The sequence below is a fragment of the Protopterus annectens genome, chromosome 2.part2, assembly GCF_019279795.1.
Source record: "Protopterus annectens isolate FY-2018-M chromosome 2.part2, PAN1.0, whole genome shotgun sequence".
Taxonomy (NCBI): domain Eukaryota; kingdom Metazoa; phylum Chordata; order Ceratodontiformes; family Protopteridae; genus Protopterus; species Protopterus annectens.
In genome coordinates, this window is record NC_056730.1 from 911,125,555 (window position 1) to 911,146,213 (window position 20,659).

The window sequence follows — 20,659 nt, forward strand, 5'->3', positions numbered from 1 at the left end:
CATCACATCGATTTTTTTCCCAGGGAAAAAAAATTGGTGGGCTGTTTTCGGGGCTTTGCTATTTCCTCCACTGTGGTGCGATCTCGGAGTTGGTATATTTAAGTAGAGTGGGTGTCGGGGACACAGACCCCACGTTGGGGGGTGTGGGGGGGGGTAAAGCCCCCCACTTTAGGTTAAGTTTAAGGTTAAATTTTTTTGTTTTGTCACGGAACAGTGATTTTTTTTCCCCTGGGGAAAAAAATCGCTGTTCTGTGTTTTCGTTATTATTGGGTTTTGGACTTTTGGGTTCGATATTACAACGTTCGAACTTATGTTAGTTCAAAGTTGTAATATAGACCCTGTATTTTTATGTGTGGGTCTGTATGAGAAATAGAAAATATCAGTGCGAGGTTCTGACAGTCAAGCTTCTTAAATACTGGTAGGTTGTAAGCTTTTCAGTCCAACCTGTGCATTTATGGTCAAATGTATTGCACTGCATATCACTAACTGTATACATTTCGAATTTTTGGAAAGTAAAAATCTCAGGATGCCTGTTACTATCTAGTCAAAGAAATCCTGTTTTCCATCCAAAATTCACCTCCTTTGCTGATTGCAGGATATTACCTGTGTGTCAGGGTGGTCTATTACTCTGGTTATAATTGTGGCAAAATCTTATCTGTTAAGACTAGCCTTGTGAAAATTAGATTTTTTGCCATGACCATGCCCCAGATATGCTGGGTTTAGATGGCATCCCAGATGCTGAAGGAAATCCTATTGCAAGAGTTATAGCTGAAGCAAGGCCTTGTATTGTGGCTGTTGTGCTAGGGACATGGGAGCATGGACCCGTGGTGGAGTAGTTTGGGCTCTGATATGCAGAAGCGGGTAGTCAGAAAAAGCCAGCATATAAATCGCATGGAGCTTTCAGGCCAGTAGGCTGTGATTTGTCAATAAAAATGGCCTAACTCCTACTAGATAACCACAGTCTCCACATCATACCTCTCCACGTCTCTGGAATAAACTTCCCCATTCCAGTGTAAGCTAATTGGGGTGGGTGCAGGAGCCAAAAATTATTTAGAAAAGATTATAATTCCTAAGAAGCTGAACCACGACTACTGTAAAGGCACCGTTGCATAACTGCATCCCTTCCAGCATCTCTAGTTTAGCATTTAAACTTAGCCTTGGAATGCCATGTTGGTTAAGAGTTCAGATGAATCTTTTAATAAGAGGATGATGCTTATTAGCTCTGTCAGGATAAAGCTAGGCCAGGCCACTGAGATAAGACAAGCTGTAATGATGCTTTAATTTGCACCTAGCCATATATCTGTCAGAATCCTAACTGAAAATGCCTTGCCATGGTAGGTCTTTCATATTTTGAAGACTAGTCTGCAGATATCAGCCATGTATGAGCATATCAGTGCTGTGAAAACTAGAATGACATCGTGAATAAGAATGAAGCACCCACTGCATGCACCAGTCTCTGTCAGGAGACGACAGCAATGCACAACACTATATTGCTCCTTTATGTTGCTGCTCTCACTTAGACACCACAGATAGCTGCTGTCATGCTTTTACAGCTAGGATGACAGTATTCTACTACAATTTGGCATCCTGCATTGTGACTACCTTCACTATGATGTCCTCCCAGAGCAGGTATGCATGTGCTGCTTTCAACTCAGTCAGTAGCGTCATGTATTATCAGTGTAGGTATGTATGTCTGCAAGAGTGTCTTTGGGATTCTGGGCAAAAAGCTGATTACTGAAACATCAACATGGATTTGCCAGCGGTTTTGAGAGGTCAAACAGCGTTAGGTAAAAGACAAACTCTTTTCCTTATGATAGGCTCCCTCTGAGTAAGAATAGTTGTTAATAGTGAAATTGCAAGGGGAGAAGTTTGTCCCTGTAAAAAAAAAGGTAGTTTTATATTTTTAAGTGAAGTTTAGTTTTACAAACTACATTTGTTCAGTTTTGTTTTATACCCATTTAAAGTCATTTTGATATCATCTTTACAAACAGGATCTACGTGATGATGAAACATCCTGTCTGTGCCTCATAGACTTGCAGCTGAGCATTTTCATTACATTACTAATACAGAAGTAATTCCTTCCATAAAATATAAAATAAAAAGATCATTGAACAGTGGGGATGATAACAGAGCTCTCTGTTGTTGTAGGAAATTCCTTTATTGTGTTAACTCTATAGTTCTTTTGCTCAAGAATGAAGGACAAATCCAAAACAGTGGGGAACAAAAAGGCCCAAAATCAGGAACATTTCTAAATATTACATTAAAATCGCTTAAAAACATAATACAATAGCAAGTTATCCTAGTCATCCAGTACGTCTGATCTGATATATGGGTCCTCGAGCCCCCACTCAGATCTGATCCAGACGATTCAGTGCTCCAGCCTCAAGCCCTTCCAAAGTCTTGTTTCCCATAATGCCCTGCTCCCTAACTAGCCCACACCTCGTTTGTCACCTTTTGAAGTTGCAGTAAGATCTTAGCTGATAGGTGCTCTACCACTTATTTGTTTATATTTTCAGATTGTAGGGAGCTTATTGGTGGCCCTTTTGGCTAGTTGTTGATTGGATTTAACTTATTTTACATATTTTTTTCAAAGTTGATTTTTTTTTTATTAGGATTTAGAATCAGTCTCTGCAACCCTTCCTTCCTTGGCCTCATCACCATCTTTCTTCTCACCTTCCTTACAGCATTTCTGTTAAATAGTATAGGGGTGTCCAGCTTTTAGACCAGCTTATTTGTGTCTACAGGGAAAGAAAGGATGCAGAAGTGCAAGCTGGTTGGCAAGGCACTCTGTGTGGTAGGAATGAAATTCGAGATCCATCAGCACCCAATCAATAGGAACCAGAAGTGGCCTCACTCACCCTGGTTTCAAAAGTTCAGGTATTAGTATGACTCCTCTTCTGACAGAGGTGGCCGAGGCAGAGGAGGTCACTTCAGTGCTAGCAGGCCCAGAGATAGGGATGATCCCAGAGCCAGATTTCCACAAGCCCTTTTCAAACAATTTCTCCCAGAATCCCTGAAGGTCTACCCAACTGCTCCACTCTGGAAACAGTCTAGGGACACATATCCCTCTACCCACAGTCTTAGTTCAGCATCATACTGGACAAATGGGTAAAAGGAATCATATCCAGAGGTTATCACATTTTATTTTTGAAAATTCTCCCTTCCCCTTCCCTTCCATTGCTAGATGTCCCACCCAGTCAGGCAAATGCCACTATATGAGAGGTTCGCTGTCTTCTGCAAAACAGAGCCATCCAGATGGTCCCATCAGACCAGATTGGGTAAGGATTTTATTCTCAGTTCTTTTCAGTTTCAAAGAAAACAAATTCCAGCCCATTCTAGACCTAAGTTTCCTAAACAACTACGTTGAAAAAGACACACTTTTGAATGGTCTTGGTAGAATCAATTCTTCCATGTCCTGAGAAGAATAAATGGATGCACTCTATAGATCACCAGGATGTGTACATTCACATAAAAATAGAGGAGGAGTCCAGGTGATTTCTGCACTTCTGCTTACGAGCCAGTCATTACCAATTCAGAACCCTGCCTTTTGGTCTCACCTCAGCTCCCAGGGTAATCACCAAATGCATGGCAGTAGTAGCAACTTATCTACATCTTCTATGATTCAAAAATTTCCCCTATCACATACTTTCATAGGTTCATAGGTGTGCACTAGGCTAATGGCCCTGGAGCGTTTACAAGCCTAGCCCATAAAAGTGCTCTGGTATCGTGCAGCTCGACGGTAGTTCCCAGTGCCTCTATCAAGCAGAGCCACTGGAGTGCTCCCCAGGGTGAACTTTCTGTTTCCCATCCACTCATCAAGATTTCTCTTGAAGAGGGCCAGTGAGGTGCTCTGCTTGACATCTATGAGAAGTCTATTCCAGAGCGTGGGCAGTCTCTGGGTTATGAACCTGTCCCTCCAGCATGTTCTGTTGATTGTGGTAATGAGGTTGAAGTCTCTGGACCATGTAGTGTGGAGGGACTGGGATTTATTTAGATGTAGCATTTCTAACAGAGCTGGGTCAGATATGGTTTTGTAAGTCAAGCAGAGATCACCTCTTAGTAGACGATATGAGACAGAGAATAGCTGGAGTTTTTTGAGTCTGTCTATGTAGGATATGTGTTTAAGGCCTAGGATCCTCTTCGTGAGGTACTTTTGTGGCCTTTCCAGCTGTTGCATGTGTCTAGTGAGGTACAAGCCAAATGGGACAATATACTTGATGACTGGCCTAATGAGGGAAGAGTAGAGAGAGATGATGACCTCTTTCTTCCTGGATGCATGGTAATGAGATGTGCCACACAGAAGGACTTTCTGACCAGAGTGGCAATGTGGTGGTTGAAGGAGAGGTTGCTGTCAACCTGTGTCCCCAGATCTCTTATAATGCCTTCAGTGGGCTCCCATCAATGTTGTAATTAGTGAGAACTGAGTTTTTCCCAAAGTGGATGATGATGGATTTTTTGGCATTAAGCTTAAGGCCATGATTTCGACACAAGTCATTGGTCTCAATGAGGCCTTTCTGTACGATGTCTAGAATTCTATGGTTTTTGAGCAAATGAGTTTTCAGTCAAATGGGCTCTGGCGTTTTGGTTTCAGCAAATGACCTGGAACCAAAAGGGATCACTCACTTATTGTTGTACAATTGAGGCAGATGCAAACAAATCTCAGAGTCTTAAAATAAGGTTTTCAGGCAAATGAGTTTTTGAGTAAATGAATTTTCAGGCAAATGAGCTCAAGTTCTGAGTTTCAGGCAAATGAGAATTCAGGCAAATGACCTAGTACAAAAAGGATCACTTATTTGATGCTGTGTAATTGAGGCACCTGCAAAGAAATCAGAGTCTTAAAAAATAAGGTTAGTGCTGTGCCACACATTGTAGACACTAAACATCTGCATAGCTTGGAGTGAGCTGTGGAATGATAGCCGATATGATGTATTTCAATAGCAGGTCACATCCTGGCTAGGATGCAGGTACTGTGAGCTGTCTGGTACAGCTGTATTGATATAGACACATTTGTGTCCCTGGTCCTGCTGCAAGTGCTGCATGGTACTTAGTTATGGTGATAGTGGTGGTGTGTGTGGGGAGCTGGAGTTACATGCCTCATATTTCAGCTTTACTTAAGTAGAAGCATGCAAAATTCTCCAGTTACTTCGTAACAGAGAAGGAAGGGTATATCAGGCAAATACAGAATATAATATTCAATAAATGTAGTATATGGTTTGTTCCTCAAACAATCAGGATATATGATATTAGCCAGCTGTTATGTCCTGATACAGGCAAAATACTGGGTGATGATACTGAATCATTCTTACAGAAGTATACATTAATACATAAACCAAGAAAGCATTGTCATAACTGTTACTGAATCCATGGTATTTCTTTCTAGATAATAGGGTCCCTACAATTGTTGCACTGCTGTAATATTTTTGCGCACTACATTCCTAATTCAGATTAGAACATGAAGCCCTTCTCGCACATACCCAGTATTGACTGAGGTCATCTTTAGCACTGGACACAGCTGAAGTTTGAAGCAGCTGAAGGAGGCACTTACAGGCTGAGTTGCTCTTGACATCTACAATGAGTGAACCTATAAGAGAGCCTTAACCAAACTAATGACTGGTGCCAGAAGCATGGCCTAAAACTGAATGCCAAGAAATGCATCATTATCACCTCTGGGGAAAATGGTATCCCCACTAATTATCACATTAATAACAACGTACTAAGCACACATTCAGTTGTGATGGACTTGGGTACCCAGGTTGATAGCAACCTGACCTTTGACCACCGTGTTGCCTCCATTGTACGGAAGGCTTTCTACATGGCCCACCTCATAAGTAAGGGTATTTCATCCAGGAACAAGGAGGTCATAACATCCCTGTACTCCTCCCTTATCAGACCCATTATCGAATACAATGCCCCCTTCAGCATGTACCTTGCCAATCCCATGCCGTAGCTGGAGAGACCACAGAGGTTCCTGACCAGGAAAATCCAGGGTCTCAAACAACTATCCTATACAGATAGGCTAAAGGCCCTGTCCCTCTACTCAGTCTCATACAGACTGCTCAGAGGTGACCTGTGTCTGGCATACAAGGCCATCTCAGACTCATTCTTGATGGAGTTGCTGGATATCTGTAAGTCAAACTCTACTCGCACAACCCACATGCAAGGTCTCAACCTGGTCTGTGACATCAATAGAACTTGTTGGCGGGATAGATTTGTGTCCCAACGACTCCCCCATCTGTGGAATAGACTTCCTCTCCATGTCAAGCAGAGTACCTCACTAGCCCACTTTAAGAAGAACCTGGACGACTGGATGGGAAACAGAAAATATACCTCTGGGATCCCACCTGTGTCCCTGCTGGACAGCGAAAACAGGTGCTGACTTTTTGGGAACATGAGTGAAATTCTTGGCTAGGCTTATAAGGGCCAATAGGCTAGTATTGTCCTGTGAACCTATGAGTTATATAATCTAAAGTATCTGTGAACAACAAATTCATCTCACTTCAGTGGGATTCTTAAGCAAGTAACTATTAGGAGTTCCTCTTGTGATATCCCCAACTCAGCACATTTTTTAACTTTGTCTTGTCCCTGCCCTCAGGTTTGTGCATACCTGTGCCCCTCACTTCATGTTTTCATGCACCAGGTGAGGAGGAAATGTTCAGCCTGCACTACCCAGCAATTTTCTGCCATTTGCACAGTTTGGATGCTGCTGCTAATGACTGCCATAGGAAAGTTCACATATTTCATGCTTAAAACACCATACCTTCAGTGTTTCTCTAGCCATCAGGCCGTATGCCAGGACCTACTCTGGCACTGCTTTTATTGCCTGGAAATGAGCATGACATAAGATGTTGCCATAAGTGCCAGTGTTTCATTGCAGCCACCCTCAGAGGGAGAACTGAAAACTGTGGACCACATCAAATTCTTGGAGGTGGCAGCTATGGAGGGTGCTCAGGACTGGAACTGGCAGGGGGAGCTCTATCATGATCCTGGCTCAATGCTGAATCAGTGGCACAGGGTAAGGGAATTGTAGAGAAGATATTTGTCAAAGCTTTCTTCTCCTGAAAAGTCTGCTCTAAAGATAGCCTTGTCCTCCTCATAAGTTATGACTTTCCCTTGACTAGTGAGGGTTTGAGGTCACACTAATCAGTGACCCACAGTGAAGGGGGTGTGAGAGTGTACGTCTGGGAACTACCATAGCGAAGCCATCTTCAGGTGTACACATATCTATGTTAGAGCATCCAGAGCATGATTTTATCCCCAATGATGTCTTAACGGGAGCAGTTGTGACTGAATAGTTTTCATTTAAGGAGCCCCTCAGCCATGCATAGCTCCCAGCCTTGGATTGAAGAGACTAACATAGGTACATCTGCTCCAGTTGGGACCAAAAAGATATTCCCACCATTAGTTGCATATGCACATTGTGACATCTGGTGGGACTTGTTTTTGCAGATGTACTAGAGCACCCCTAGGGAGCATGTGTTGTTGCCAGTGTCAGGTTGTGTGCAGCCCTGTCATGACCCAGCACTAGCTCTGGTGTGTACAGTCAGTACTAATTGCCTGTCACCAAACACCAATTACTCAGTTTGTCTCACACAATGGACAAGGCAAGGCCATTGGTTCTAGAGTTAGGAGTAGAAGATTTTCCTTTTCCTCAGTTTCCCTGGGAGCGGGATTCTGAAGGTATCAGTGTCCTTGTCCCTGAGCTGGACAAGAGTAGTTAGGACTCACCAACCCGTAGGTGTTCTTCAGATGACCCCTTCATGGGTAAAACACTTGAGATTGAGAAATCCACTTTAGCTCAACCTGGATCTCCTTTGCCTTCACCCCGGAAATGTCTTAACCAGTATCTTGGCCATCAGAATGAAGAACCTTGGGTTATTCACCATCATGGAGCCAATCCTGAAGGATGCCATATATGTAGCCTTAACACGTCCAGATTCAGTTCCCTTTGCTCCCAAAGAGATGGATGCCTTGTGTTGTCTGCCAAAAGCAGATCCGTTGCTTTCATTGCAGGTTCATAGGTGATTACTGGTCTAATGACCCTGGGGGGGGGGGTTAGTCTAGCCATGCTTCCCAAATATATCTGACAAGTTTTTATACCATAGGGTTATTTTAAGGGGTACATGTAGGCTTGGGCATGGGTGGTCAAGCATTTATAGTCTGCTTCTGTTGAATGGAGACATAGGTGTCAGACCAGGGGTAAATTTCAAATTCCCAATACATTGGTCCAAGTTACACTTGAACTGGGTTAGGGAAGAGCTCTACTTCACATGGATGGGAAGCATATTCCAGAGAAAGAGTCATCTCTGAGACACATACCTGTCTGTTTAACATGTCCTGTTTATGTTACAGATGATATTTAGGTCCCTAGATTGGGTAATTCTGATGCTGTTTGTTTTGTGACTGTGCAACAGGTCCATCACAGTGGGATCAGAGCATGCTTTGTAGGCCAGGCATAGATGGCCTTTCAGCAGTCTGTAAGACACTGAGTACAGGGATAGGGTTTTGCGTTGGTCCTCATAGGGTCCTCATTGTTTATATTCTGTATTCTTTTTGTAAGGAACCTGTATAGGCACTTCAGTTGTTGCGTATGCCTGTCGAGATAGATACTGAAGGAGGTGTTGTACTCAATGACTGGTATGATGAAGTGGAGCAATGACATCTTTGGACCTAAATGCCACATCCTTACTTATAAGTTGTGCAACATAGAATGATTTCTTCACTACCATAGATATATGATGGTCAAAGGCCAGGTTATTGTTTACATGCATTCCCAAATCCTTGACCACTCCTTCTACTCTTAGGGTTGTGCTATCAGTGTGGTAATTTTCAGGGATATCCATCTTCCTAAAATATACTGTTATGCATTCCTTGGTACTGAGTTTTATACTGTGGCTCTGGCATCAGTTATTGTTCTGTGTCAGGCCTTCTTCAAGGGTATGTGTGTCATGGAGGGTTACTATGACCGTTCCTATTTTGCAATTTTCTGCAAACTTGGTCAGCCAGATGCCCTCAATGTTGTCCTTGACTCCTGTGAAGTAGATGCCAAAAGGTGCAGCCTCAGCACCGAGCCTTGAGGAATGCCACTAGTGACTGTCCTTTTTGTGGAGGTAGACTCCCCTGTACTATCTTCTTAGGTTCTATCTTTGAGCCAGCTGGCTACCCACCAGGTGACATAGGAGTTTATACCTAATTTTATGACTTTGTCTACAATACCTGAGTGGGGTATTGTGACAAATGCTTTGGCCAGGTCAAGTTTGGTAGTATACACCATTTTTCTGTCCTCGATTGCTTTACTGACCTTTTTGAAGAAGTCCCACAGGTTGAGTGGGCATGACCTGCCCTTTGCAAAACCAAAACTGGTTTGGATCCAGTGTCTGAAGGTTTTCTATGTCATTGTTTATCGTTTCCATGAAATTTTTTCCATGGTTCTGCATATGAGACTAGTCAGATTTATGGATCTGTACTTACCCATTTCCATAGATGACCCAGACTTGTACAGATGGATGACGGTTGCAGTTCTCCATTCTAATGGCAAAAAAACTGTCTGTAAGTTATGGTTAAAAATAGATTCTAGTGGTCCTGATAGACCATGTTTCATACTATTAAGGAGGAATTATGGGATGTTATAGGGGCCCAATGATACAGTGTTCTTGGCCTTGGAGTGTGCATTGAGGACCTGGGGGAGTTATGTTTGAGGGTATTTCCTGAGAGGTGTCTGAGGGAGAGGGTGAGAATTGGAGCTAAATTTGTTTGCCAGTAGATTTATGTTATCTTCTGGTTCCATTTGCAATTACTTTGCCGCATGCTGTGTATTATCTTTGAAGGTGCATATATAGTTGGAGTGCCTTGTGATTGTCCTTAGCCTGGGAGGCTATTTTTACCTCAAATTTGACTTTGTAGACTGGATTTGCATCCTGAGTTGCTTGTTTCGATTGATGCAGAAGTTTTTACCTTGCTGAATATTGCACTTCATAATATTTGCCACGATGCTCTTCCTTTTGTTACATTAATGTTGGGTTTCCACCAGAGTGGCTTATTTTTTTAGTTTAACCTGTGCTTATTCTTGGTAGGTACAGCGGTCTCTCTGCATCTATTAGCATAATTGTACAAGGTTTTTGTGAACAATTTCACTTAGACAACAGTGTTGTCTGGATTTTGCCAAGGCTTGAAATTTTGCTAGGGTGTCATGCAATAGTAGGAAGTTTGTCTTAGAATAATTCCTAAAAGTTCCAACGTTAGCTGGGGTCCCAGATTTCATTTTTATTTCAAAGGAGATAGTTTATGGTCTGACCTGACCAGTGAGGATATTACACTAGGGAAGGGTTTGCAAAATTCTTCACCTTGTTTGTGAGGACTGGATTGAGGATATTGGCACCCCTACAGGGCATATGGACTAGTTAATTCAGGGTGTTTCTATTTACAGAGTCCAGGAATCTATAGGTCTACATGTTGGTGGTTGTGTATGATTCCCGGTTTATAGTGTAGTAGTTAAAGTCACCCATGAATATAGTATTGTGTTAAATGGGGAGTGTTTCCAATACATTTAAGAATGTGTCATGGATTTCCTGGATCATAGAGGGGATCCTACAGCTTGCAAGGATATAGTAGGGGACTTTACTCTTGGTAATTTGAGCATGGAGAAGCTCAAGTGCATCAGACTGTTTGACTGTCTTGACGTGGGTTTATTTTTGCTGCAAACTGAAACATCTTCACCTTTTGTCTCTGCCTGTGCAGTAGCTGGTCCTATGTGTGTGTGGAAGGCATTATAGTCCTGCACTGCCAAGGTGCTTCAGTGGCTTTAAACCATGTCTCAGTAACTGCACAGATGTCTACATTCTCCAGAGACAACAGCAACTTTCTGCCTTACTGCCTTATAATGAGCCTGAGTCTTTAGGTTTAGCAAGCATTTTCTCCAGCTTAACTACATGTAGTTGATGAACAGATGGTTAAGTTTTAATTGCCTAAACACAAGAGTCAAAATTTAATTTTCTTGCAGGTGGCATCACTGAGTACTAGGGACTGTGTGATCACTGTTTGTGCAAGAGCACTATACACTGTACTGTGGAGTTTTTTTTTTTTAATTTTCCTGTTGTTTTGCTGCAGTGTAGTTAGTATATGTAAGTAGAAACAGGTACTGACCACAGTGGAGGGTATGCACAATGCCTCCAAACTCCATTCTCTTATACTGGACCACCCCATTTTCCCAAGAAGAAGTCCTTTCACCAAAGAATGAAAAGAGCTCCTAAGCATTAAGCAATATTACCTCCCCAGTGGTTCCAGTAAGTCTTGAAGAAGAGCAGCTGTAGTCCTAACTATCCTATAAAACCACACAAAGGGGGCCATTACTTAGAGTCAGAATAAATTAATGTGAATCATGTTCAGGGGTTTGCACACACCCCAGTTATCAGCTATCAGTCCCTGATATAGACCAATTAAATATATATATATATATATATATATATATATATATATATACATATATATACACATATATATATATATATATACATATATATATATATATATATATATATATGAGAAAAAGTTGATCTTATTCTGTTTTATATTAAAATATCAGCTTGAAAATTATTTTACAGCTTAGAAACTAATTTTATTTATTCAAGATATTTATATATTAATATATTTGTATATGAAGTTTAAAGATCAACGTTCTGAAGAAGTCTGTGTTTCACCTACATGAGACAAAAGGACATAACTTTTTTGTAATAAATCTGTGTACGGATGTTCAGCAAAGTTTGTTTTTCAGTATGTTTGTTGTCAAGAAGAAAAGCTATACCTGGAAATGAATTGTACAGGTTTAACTTATTTTAATTTATGTAGCACTTAAGCAGATGAAGACAAATGCACAATAGAACCATCCTGTGGTGAGCCATTTTAGTTTTATAGAAGTTGCTTTATTTTTATAAAATGTGTTGCCCCATAATTAAATGACAGATTTCAGCCACACAGTTTTCTGGTCAGCTGTTTACCAAGAAGGTTCATGATACCACTGCATAGATATCCCATGTAGAATGCAGTACTTCTGCTGTCTTCCTGTCCCCTTGTACTTTGGTAACTTCTATAGTTGCTGTGTTCTTGTCACATGGAGAAATCACACAGTTCCATCTTTGTACTGTAGCATGTGATGCACTCTCCAGAGATGGATTTATGCCCAGCTCTAGGAGATATGCGACAAACACTGGAAATGCTTACCCATGGGTGGGAACTTGGGACATTATGGATTCAGAGTCACTCATAGATGTTCTACAAAACCCTGTATGACAATGCTGCTTGACTGTACTACGTGCTGTTTTGGCCATTTGCACTCCCAGTCCCTTTCCTAGCCTAGGAAAGAACTGCTTTTAACAGTTGAAAGAAACTGATCATTCTTGATGGTGTTTGAAATCCTTTTCCACCTGAGGAATTTCTTAGCGGAGAGGGCAGAGTGAAGTGGATTAAAAGACAAACGTTTTGGTGTCCATATGTTACTGAACTCTAATAACATAGTTTTGAACTTTTATCTCCTTGATTCTGCAATTTATATTATTGCCACTTTTTCATAACAATCTCTGTTATGTTATTCTGCAGTGGCTAGTTTACTATTTAGTGTTAGTCATCTTTTATGAGTACAATGTTCCACTCAGAAATGTTGCCTTGCATTGGCTTTCGCACTGAACCATTTACATTTTCTTTGCAGTACACAATTTCTTTTTCTTTTTTATGTTGACTTATAGTTCTGAGTTATTTTGTACTTCTTATGGCAAGTGATGTAGCCTTGCACATCTCTGTCAGTCTTAGTGTGCCAGTTCTGTGGTACAGAGAAAAGCAGTCCTGATCATGGACTAAGCAACTTAGGTTTGAGTAATAGGGCCTGGTCACAGGAGGAGTCAGCTAGCAGTGTGTTTCTACTAAAGAGTTTAATATTGTCTCTCTAGTCTAAGAGGGAGGTCTGTCTTCCTGTCTGACTACAGTCTGCAGTGGAAACGAGATTCAGCTTGAGCAGACAAAATTTGTTGGAAGTGCTGGCAGATTGTATGCTTATGAGAGTGTGCACATGAACCTCATTGATGCTATTGCATGCAATGCAGGGAGATGTAAAGGTAGGGAAAGGGAGACACTTCACCTGCAGTCAGAGTGGCACTGTGTTTGGATAACCCTATCTCCTTTTTGCTTTGCTCTGAATACTAAAGAGTGACACCGCAGATGGTCATTGCTAGGGTGGTACCCAAAACAAATGTGAAAAAAAATCCCAGTCCCCAGGATGGGAGACCGTTGAGAAGTTGATTGAGAATATGCTTGAGTTCTGGGGTCCCCATTCTGATGTGGGCATTCAGTTTCACCAACTGATTTAAAGCCTTGTCCTCCTTCTGAATTTCATATCACATTATTTCTCAGGATTGAAATCCTATTACTTATACTTTAATTTCTGTGACTTTCTGCTGGAGATGAATAAAAGACAAATCCACCAAGATTCTGAAACTTTCTGTGACTTACTGCTGGAAACATATCTCTCAACCTCTGAGGGCAAGAAAAATCTGGACAAAGCCAAAAATAAATGTGTGTGTGTGTGTGTGTGGGGGGGGGGGGGGGTCAAAGGCCCAAAATCAAGGACAAATTTTAAATATTGCTTCTATAAACTTTGAAAGTTGCTAGAATGAAAGAATTTGCATTAGCATGCCAGCTCTAGATGATTGTCACTGTTGAAGTGACACCCTGACCTCATGTGCAAATATGGGAAAAAGATGTTGTGGATGGATGGATAGATGCATGCATGCATTTTCCGAAGGATATGAAGTCTGAAACTCAAATAGATTTCATTATTTAGTGGTCTCAGGCTTCACTGATTTGCCAGAATAGCACACATTTTAAGTGGAAAGAATCAAAAATCTGAACTGAGAGGTATGGCTGGAAATAAATTAAATGACAAATCCACCCAGAAAATGGAACAACTTGTATATTTTATTATAGTGTTATATGCAACTGGTTAGCATTATTTTATATTTTGTTTTTCCTCAAAAACAGTCTAATGGAGGCTGCCATATGGACTTGATTTTTATTTTTCATTTTCTTCTTTCTCCCACAGTACACTTTGTATCCCCATCATGTATCATGGTTCATTCTCCATAATTCTGACTGCTTTGTCTCTTTTGTATCCCCATCATGTGACATGGTTTGTTCTTCATAATTTTGGATGCTTTGTATCTTCATTTTCTTACAACAGCAGTTCTGTGAATCCTTGGCTTCCTAGACTCTCTGTTTCTGTGTTGTAGTTTTCAGTTGGTTAGCAAGTTCCTTACTCTTTCTGTTTTAAAGCTGATGTTTGTCTTGGAGCATTAAATAGGTTTGTATACACATACAATAGAAAATGAAACCATCCTGTAAAGAATTAAAGAATCAAATAGTTTATGACACCTTCTTGGTTTTTCATTAGTGAGAGCAATGATTTAACGTCTCTGGTAATGTATGCACAAGGACTTGAAATGCTTTTGTGTGTGTGTGTGTGTGTGTGTGTGTGTGTGTGTGTGTGTGTGTGTGTGTGTGTGTGTGTGTGTGTGTGTGTGTGTGTGCGCGTGCTCGCACACGTGTGTAACAGTTTATTGTGTTACTTTAAACCAGACTTAATTAAAATATTCAGACTTAAAATCAAAAGAGGAAGTATGATTGTATATTACTTTATAAACTGAATGGCAACTAATCAAACAGGCTTATTTTGAGTGTTAGTATTAAACTCTGCTTACATGCATGCATACATTCACTGGGCATATGAATTTTTATGTCTGGTATGAGTAATATGATTAAATGTGTCCTTTCTATTTACACACACACACACACACACACACACACACACACACACACACACACACACACACACACACACACACACACACACACAGCCACAACTGCTTTGATGAAACTGTGTCATTTTTCTAGTAGTTTTTAGCTGATGCTGCCATGTTTATGCATACTCAAGTACTTTAGCCAAGAATTAAACTGCTCATATTTTGGTATTTTGTAATAAAATGCTGTCTTTGTAGTTACAGTCTGACTATATGGAGTGGAAAAGAAGACCAATACTGTTTAGAAGATTTACTGAACTTAAGGGAAAACCTGTCAAAAGCCCAGGTCTTCTATGACATATTTGAACCTCACCTTTCAAGATTCTTGGTTGCTAGTGGAATGCAAAACAGCTGTTAACTACCAAACTGGGTCTTCTCTGAGGGCGCTGAACCTCTGCTTTTATTTTATAACTTTTGGTTGCTCTCAGAATAAAATACAACTACTGACTGCTAAGTGATGCCTTCGGTGACATATCTGAACTTCAGCTTACATGTGTTCTGGCTGCTACTGGAATGAAAACTACAACTACTTTAGAAAGATGCATACAGATGAGTTAAAATGAGGCTTCAAAAGCATACTGTTTGAATGTGTTGTACCATATAGAAATGTAGTAGTTTACATTTTCATCTAGGCTGGAATGCCATTTGTTTTTCACAAGATGTTCATCGTGCATACAGCTGCAGTCATAACAGATGGGTTTTCCTGCCGTCAGGCGGGTCCTCGGTCGGCCAAATTCCAAAGTCTAGGTCCGGCGTCGGATGTCATCGCTTCTTCCCTGACGTCAGTGCGACAGGGGTATAAAAGAACCAGCCGACGCCATTTTCTTCAGTCTTTCTTGCCGCGCGTTGCCCGAAGCAGAAGCAGTTCGCAAGTGCCGGTCGGCCAGCTCCTGAGATTACGAATATTATTCAACCGAAGTCTTCTTGAAAGCTAAGTACCCCGTTGGGGAAACTTTTCTTGCCTCAGACCGATGTCAGACAAAGTTAATAATTGCATTTCATGTGGGAAGCAAATACCACATAAGGATTTCCATTCCCTCTGCATTCCTTGCTTAGGCCCAGACCACGACGTCTCGGCCTGTCGTTTTTGTGCTACATTCAACAGACGCACTATTAAGCGTCGGGCGGAGTTCGCCCAACATTATTTTGGCAAAAAGTTTAATTACAATATGTCGTCGGATATTCCGACTCCAGTTTTGAGTAAAAGACGCAAAGATAAGGACCGACATACGAGGTCCATGACTTCTACCAACACCACGCTAAAGCCGACTACTGGTGCTCCGGTTCTCAGCGAGGTGCCTACGCAGCCCCTGACTACCGATGACACTTCATTAGCGGTGTCTTCTGTGCCCGAGGTCGCAGGCTCTTCGGCCCAGACCCCGACTACAGATACCGAAGCCACTCTTGGTGGGGAAACTCAGAGTTTAGACAGGCCTGCCACCTCTCAGGGTGTCTTCAGGCCTTCTTCTTCTTTTTCCATTAAGGCTTTCACTAAATCTAAAGCAGCCATGCATTCTAAAAGACAAGCTCCACAGGGCCCCTCTCAAGGCCCCATGCCTAAAAAACAGATGCTCAAAATGGCTGAGGATTTGATTCAGAACATTCTGAAGACCAGGAACATTCATACTCCCCTTTTGAATATTCTGATGCAGAGGAGTCCATTCCCTCTGTCTCCCCCCCCTGAGGACTACTCTTTTGGGGAAACCTTGCATACCTTGAGGGAACACTTCCACTGGGAAGGCCAAGATTACTCAGACTCCAAGGAAAGGCTCAGGGATTTCCTCTTCCTCCCTCAGCACAGGCCTCTGGCTATCCCTCATGTCTTGGACATACTAGATGATGTGTATTCAGAGGCCAGCCTTAACCCAGATTCTTTACCTCCAGCTCCAGTCAAGCCTGACAGGTATTACCGGGTTCCTGATTCACACCAATTCCTATACAAAAGCCATGCGGCTGACCCAGAAACCACATCACAGGGTCCCAAGGGAATTAAGGCCTCCACTGCCAAAAATCCATTACCTTCAGAGAGAGATTCCAGAGCTTTAGAAAGGTGGGGGAAAAAGGTATACACCTCGGCCACCTTAACCATGAGGGCATTAAACTGTCAGTTCCATATGTTAAAGTATCAACAGTTTTTGTTATCTCAGTTGAAAAGTAAAATGTCACAACCTGAACAACCAGACTTGAAGGAGTTGCAGGATTTGTTGCATAGTGCAGAGCAAGTGGGTAAACATACCTTTCAATGTGGTTTTGATGCTTTAGAGGCCTCATGTAGAGCTGCTGTTACAGGATCAGTCATACGTAGACATGCTTGGCTTAAAGAGCAAACCTTACCAGATCATGTCAAAGCTAAACTGCTAGATGCACCTCTTCAAAAAGATGTATTGTTTGGTGTTAAAGGTGAGGAGGTATTAAAGAAAATGGAGGAAAAGGCAAAATCAATGCAAACAGTGAAAGATTTCCTACAGGTACAACCTCCACTTTTCAGTAGAAATTGGCCTTCAAAAAATTGGTCCTTTCCAGCCACGGACAGACCTCAAAGAGGTAGATACAGGTGCCCGAGAGGTAGAGGGCAATCTCAAGGATCATTTAGAGGCAGACAATGGCAAGCACCTACACCAAGAGGTGGTGAGGATAGTTCACAGCCATTCAGAAAGCAGAATCAATGACTTTCCCCTTTGCATGCCAAGCAAGGCTCAATTGGCAGCACCTTTAGGCGGAAAACTGGCGTTATTTTCGAAAAATTGGCATATTGTCACAAAAGACAAATGGATCCTGGACATTATAGACAGAGGCTACAGATTCCACTTTCACGCCCTTCCAAAAATGAGAGGCATGCCAAACCTGCCACACAATCAAAGGGCAGAGGCACAAAAACAAATTTCAGATCTCATGGACATGAAAACTATTCAAGAGGTACCTGCACAAGAACAGGGTCAAGGTTTTTATTCCAGACTATTCCTGGTACCAAGGAAGGGCAAAGATTGGAGACCTATTTTGGACCTATCCATCCTAAACACATATTTACTCGTACCAAAATTCAAGATGCTCACATTACAGCAGCTTCTTCCCATGCTGGGCAAGGAGTCTTGGCTGGTAACATTGGACCTCAAGGAGGCATACCTGCATGTCCCAATCAGACAAGATACCTCAGATTTCTTGCAGGTTCAACCCATTATCATTTCTCTGCATTGCCCTTTGGCTTATCTACTGCGCCCAGAGTGTTCATGAAATGCCTGGCATCAGTAATTGCCTTCTGCAGACTTCAAGGGATACAAATATACCCATATTTGGACGACTGCCTGATCCAAGCATCAGCAAACACATACTTCTGAAACACCTGGCATTTGTAATAATGTTGTTGAATTCTCTGGGATACACAGTCAACAAAAAGAAATCAAGACTAATACCCTCTCAAACAGTAATTTTCCTGGGTGCCAGCTTGAATACAAACACCCAGATGGCCTACCTCACGCCAGAGAAACAAGGGCAACTAACTCATTACTTCAGAAGACTGGCAACCTTCATCAGGCTGACTGCAAGGAAAATCCTACAGGCTCTGGGATTCATGGCATCTTGCATCCTACTAATCCCATGTGCAAAGCTGCATATGAGGAAACTTCAATGGTACCTAAAAAACTTATGGTCTCAACACAGCCACAGTTTGGAAACAATTATACCACTGATTCCATGTCTTCAAAAGGAATTTCTGTGGTGGGCTCAAGCATGCCAAAGAAACATAGGTCTCCCATTCTGCAAGCCTCAAGCAAATCAAGTCATCACAACAGACGCCTCGGACTACGCCTGGGGGGCGCACATGACAGATCGGTGCATTCAGGGCAAATGGTCCAAAAAAGAAAAGCACCTACACATCAATCAAAAGGAAATGCTAGCAGTAATAAATGCTATTATGGCTTTCAAAGACCTACTGCATCCAGGCCAGCTATTGATAAGGACAGACAACACCACAGTGATGTGGTACATAAACAAACAGGGAGGAACCCATTCATACCCCCTATGCAGGGTAGCCATGTCTCTTTGGAACATGGCTCTGGAATTACAAATCCAACTTCAAGCACAGTTCCTGCCAGGCAAGGAAAACACGCTGGCAGACAACCTAAGCAGAAATATGACAGATCCACACGAATGGAAGTTGTATCCTCAAGTTTTTACAAAGATAATTCAAGCATGGGGAAGGCCAGACATAGATCTCTTTGCCACCCACAGAAATTACCAATTGACAAAATTCTGCTCAAGGACCTTTCATCCACAGGCCTGGAAAGTGGACGCACTCTCTTTCAGTTGGACAACAATGACAATTTATGCCTTTCCACCTCTTCCTCTGCTGCCCAAAGTTCTATTGAAAGCCAGAGCATACAGACCAAAGATGATTCTCATTGCTCCAGACTGGCCAAGACAACACTGGTACCCACTCCTGAGGAGCCTGACGCATTCCCCACCATGGATCCTTCCTCTAATGCCTCTTTTACTGACTCAGCACAACTTCAAAACTCTTCACAGTCAGCTGAAAACTCTCAATCTAGCCGCATGGAGGATTCCTTAAATTCACAACAGACCCTTCTCTCCAAGGAGGTGCAGGATGTCATTTTGGAGGCCAGAAGGCCTTCTACTAGAAGAGCCTACTCCGCAAAATGGAAACGGTTTTGTGCCTGGAATCAGAAAAAGGGTCAGAATCCTGAAATACTGAATTTACCTCAAATATTACAGTACCTAGCTGAGATGCTAAACAGTGGACTTTCATTCTCCTCCATCAAAATTCATGCCACTGATCCTCCTTTATTCTCTCACCCTCTCTTAAGACAGTTCCTCAGAGGGGCTAAGAATATAAAACCCCCAAGGAAGCAACCAGTACCTGCTTGGGACCTCAATTTCATTCTAGAAAAACTGACCCTGCCTCCTTTTGAGCCAGCTGCTTCAAGAGAACTGCAATATTTGTCATGGAAAACAGCCTTCCTTCTGGCTATCACCTCAGCATGCAGGGTTTCGGAACTACAAGACCTCATGGCTGTGCAGCCTTTCATCATTTTCCATCAGGACAGAGTTTCCTTACGAACCAACCCTTCTTTTATGCCAAAGGTAGTATCCAGTGTAGCCTTGAATCAGGCTATCCACTTACCTACCTTTTACCCTAATCCACAAAACAAAGGGGAGAGACTGCTACATTCCTTGGACATTCACAGACAGCTCCGTTATTATTTGGACAGAACAAAGCCTTTCAGAAAATCAGAGCAACTCTTTGTGTCCTATGCTACAGGTGCTCAAGGGAAGCCTATTTCCAAACAGACAATCTCAAAATGGATAGCCCACTGCATCCGCTTTTGTTACTCTTTTCATGGTAAAACTGTACCTACAGGCATCAGATCTCACTCCACAAGGGCCACAGCTACCTCTGCAGCTTTCATCAGGGGGGTTCCCTACCAAGGATATTTTGGAAACAGCCACTTGGAGTTCTGTGCATACTTTCTCCAAGCACTATCACCTACCATTATACTCCAAATCTAGAGCGGGCTTTGCCACTACAGTCTTGCAGGGCATCCTGGCTCCTCCTAGTTCTACTTAGTGCCTACCACCCCTTTTTAGCTTTGGGATTCTACCCATCTGTTATGACTGCAGCTGTATGCACGATGAACATAGTACAGTTTTGTACCTACCATAAATGTAGATGTTCGAGTGCTAATACAGCTGCAGTCCAGGTTTCCCTCCCTCCTTCCCCTCTTGGGACAGGCCTAATGGCTAACACCTCCTCATTCAACATGATTGGGGTAATCTTTTATGGTGTATTTGCTTGCAACTACTGTTTT

The 20,659-nt window shown here is 42.1% G+C and overlaps 1 protein-coding gene across 2 annotated transcripts in view; it reads left to right on the plus strand.

Annotated features, from left to right (window-relative positions):
- The window catches only part of FAM151B (family with sequence similarity 151 member B), a 630,819-nt gene extending 615,325 nt beyond the window's left edge, over window positions 1–15,494 (plus strand). For both annotated transcript variants that reach the window (XM_044064232.1, XM_044064231.1), the window contains exon 7: window positions 15,036–15,494. In XM_044064232.1, coding sequence (XP_043920167.1) covers window positions 15,036–15,195 — 160 coding nt within the window. In that variant the 3' untranslated portion in view covers window positions 15,196–15,494. The remainder of the gene's footprint in view (window positions 1–15,035) is intronic.
- The last annotated feature ends 5,165 nt before the right edge of the window (window positions 15,495–20,659 follow it).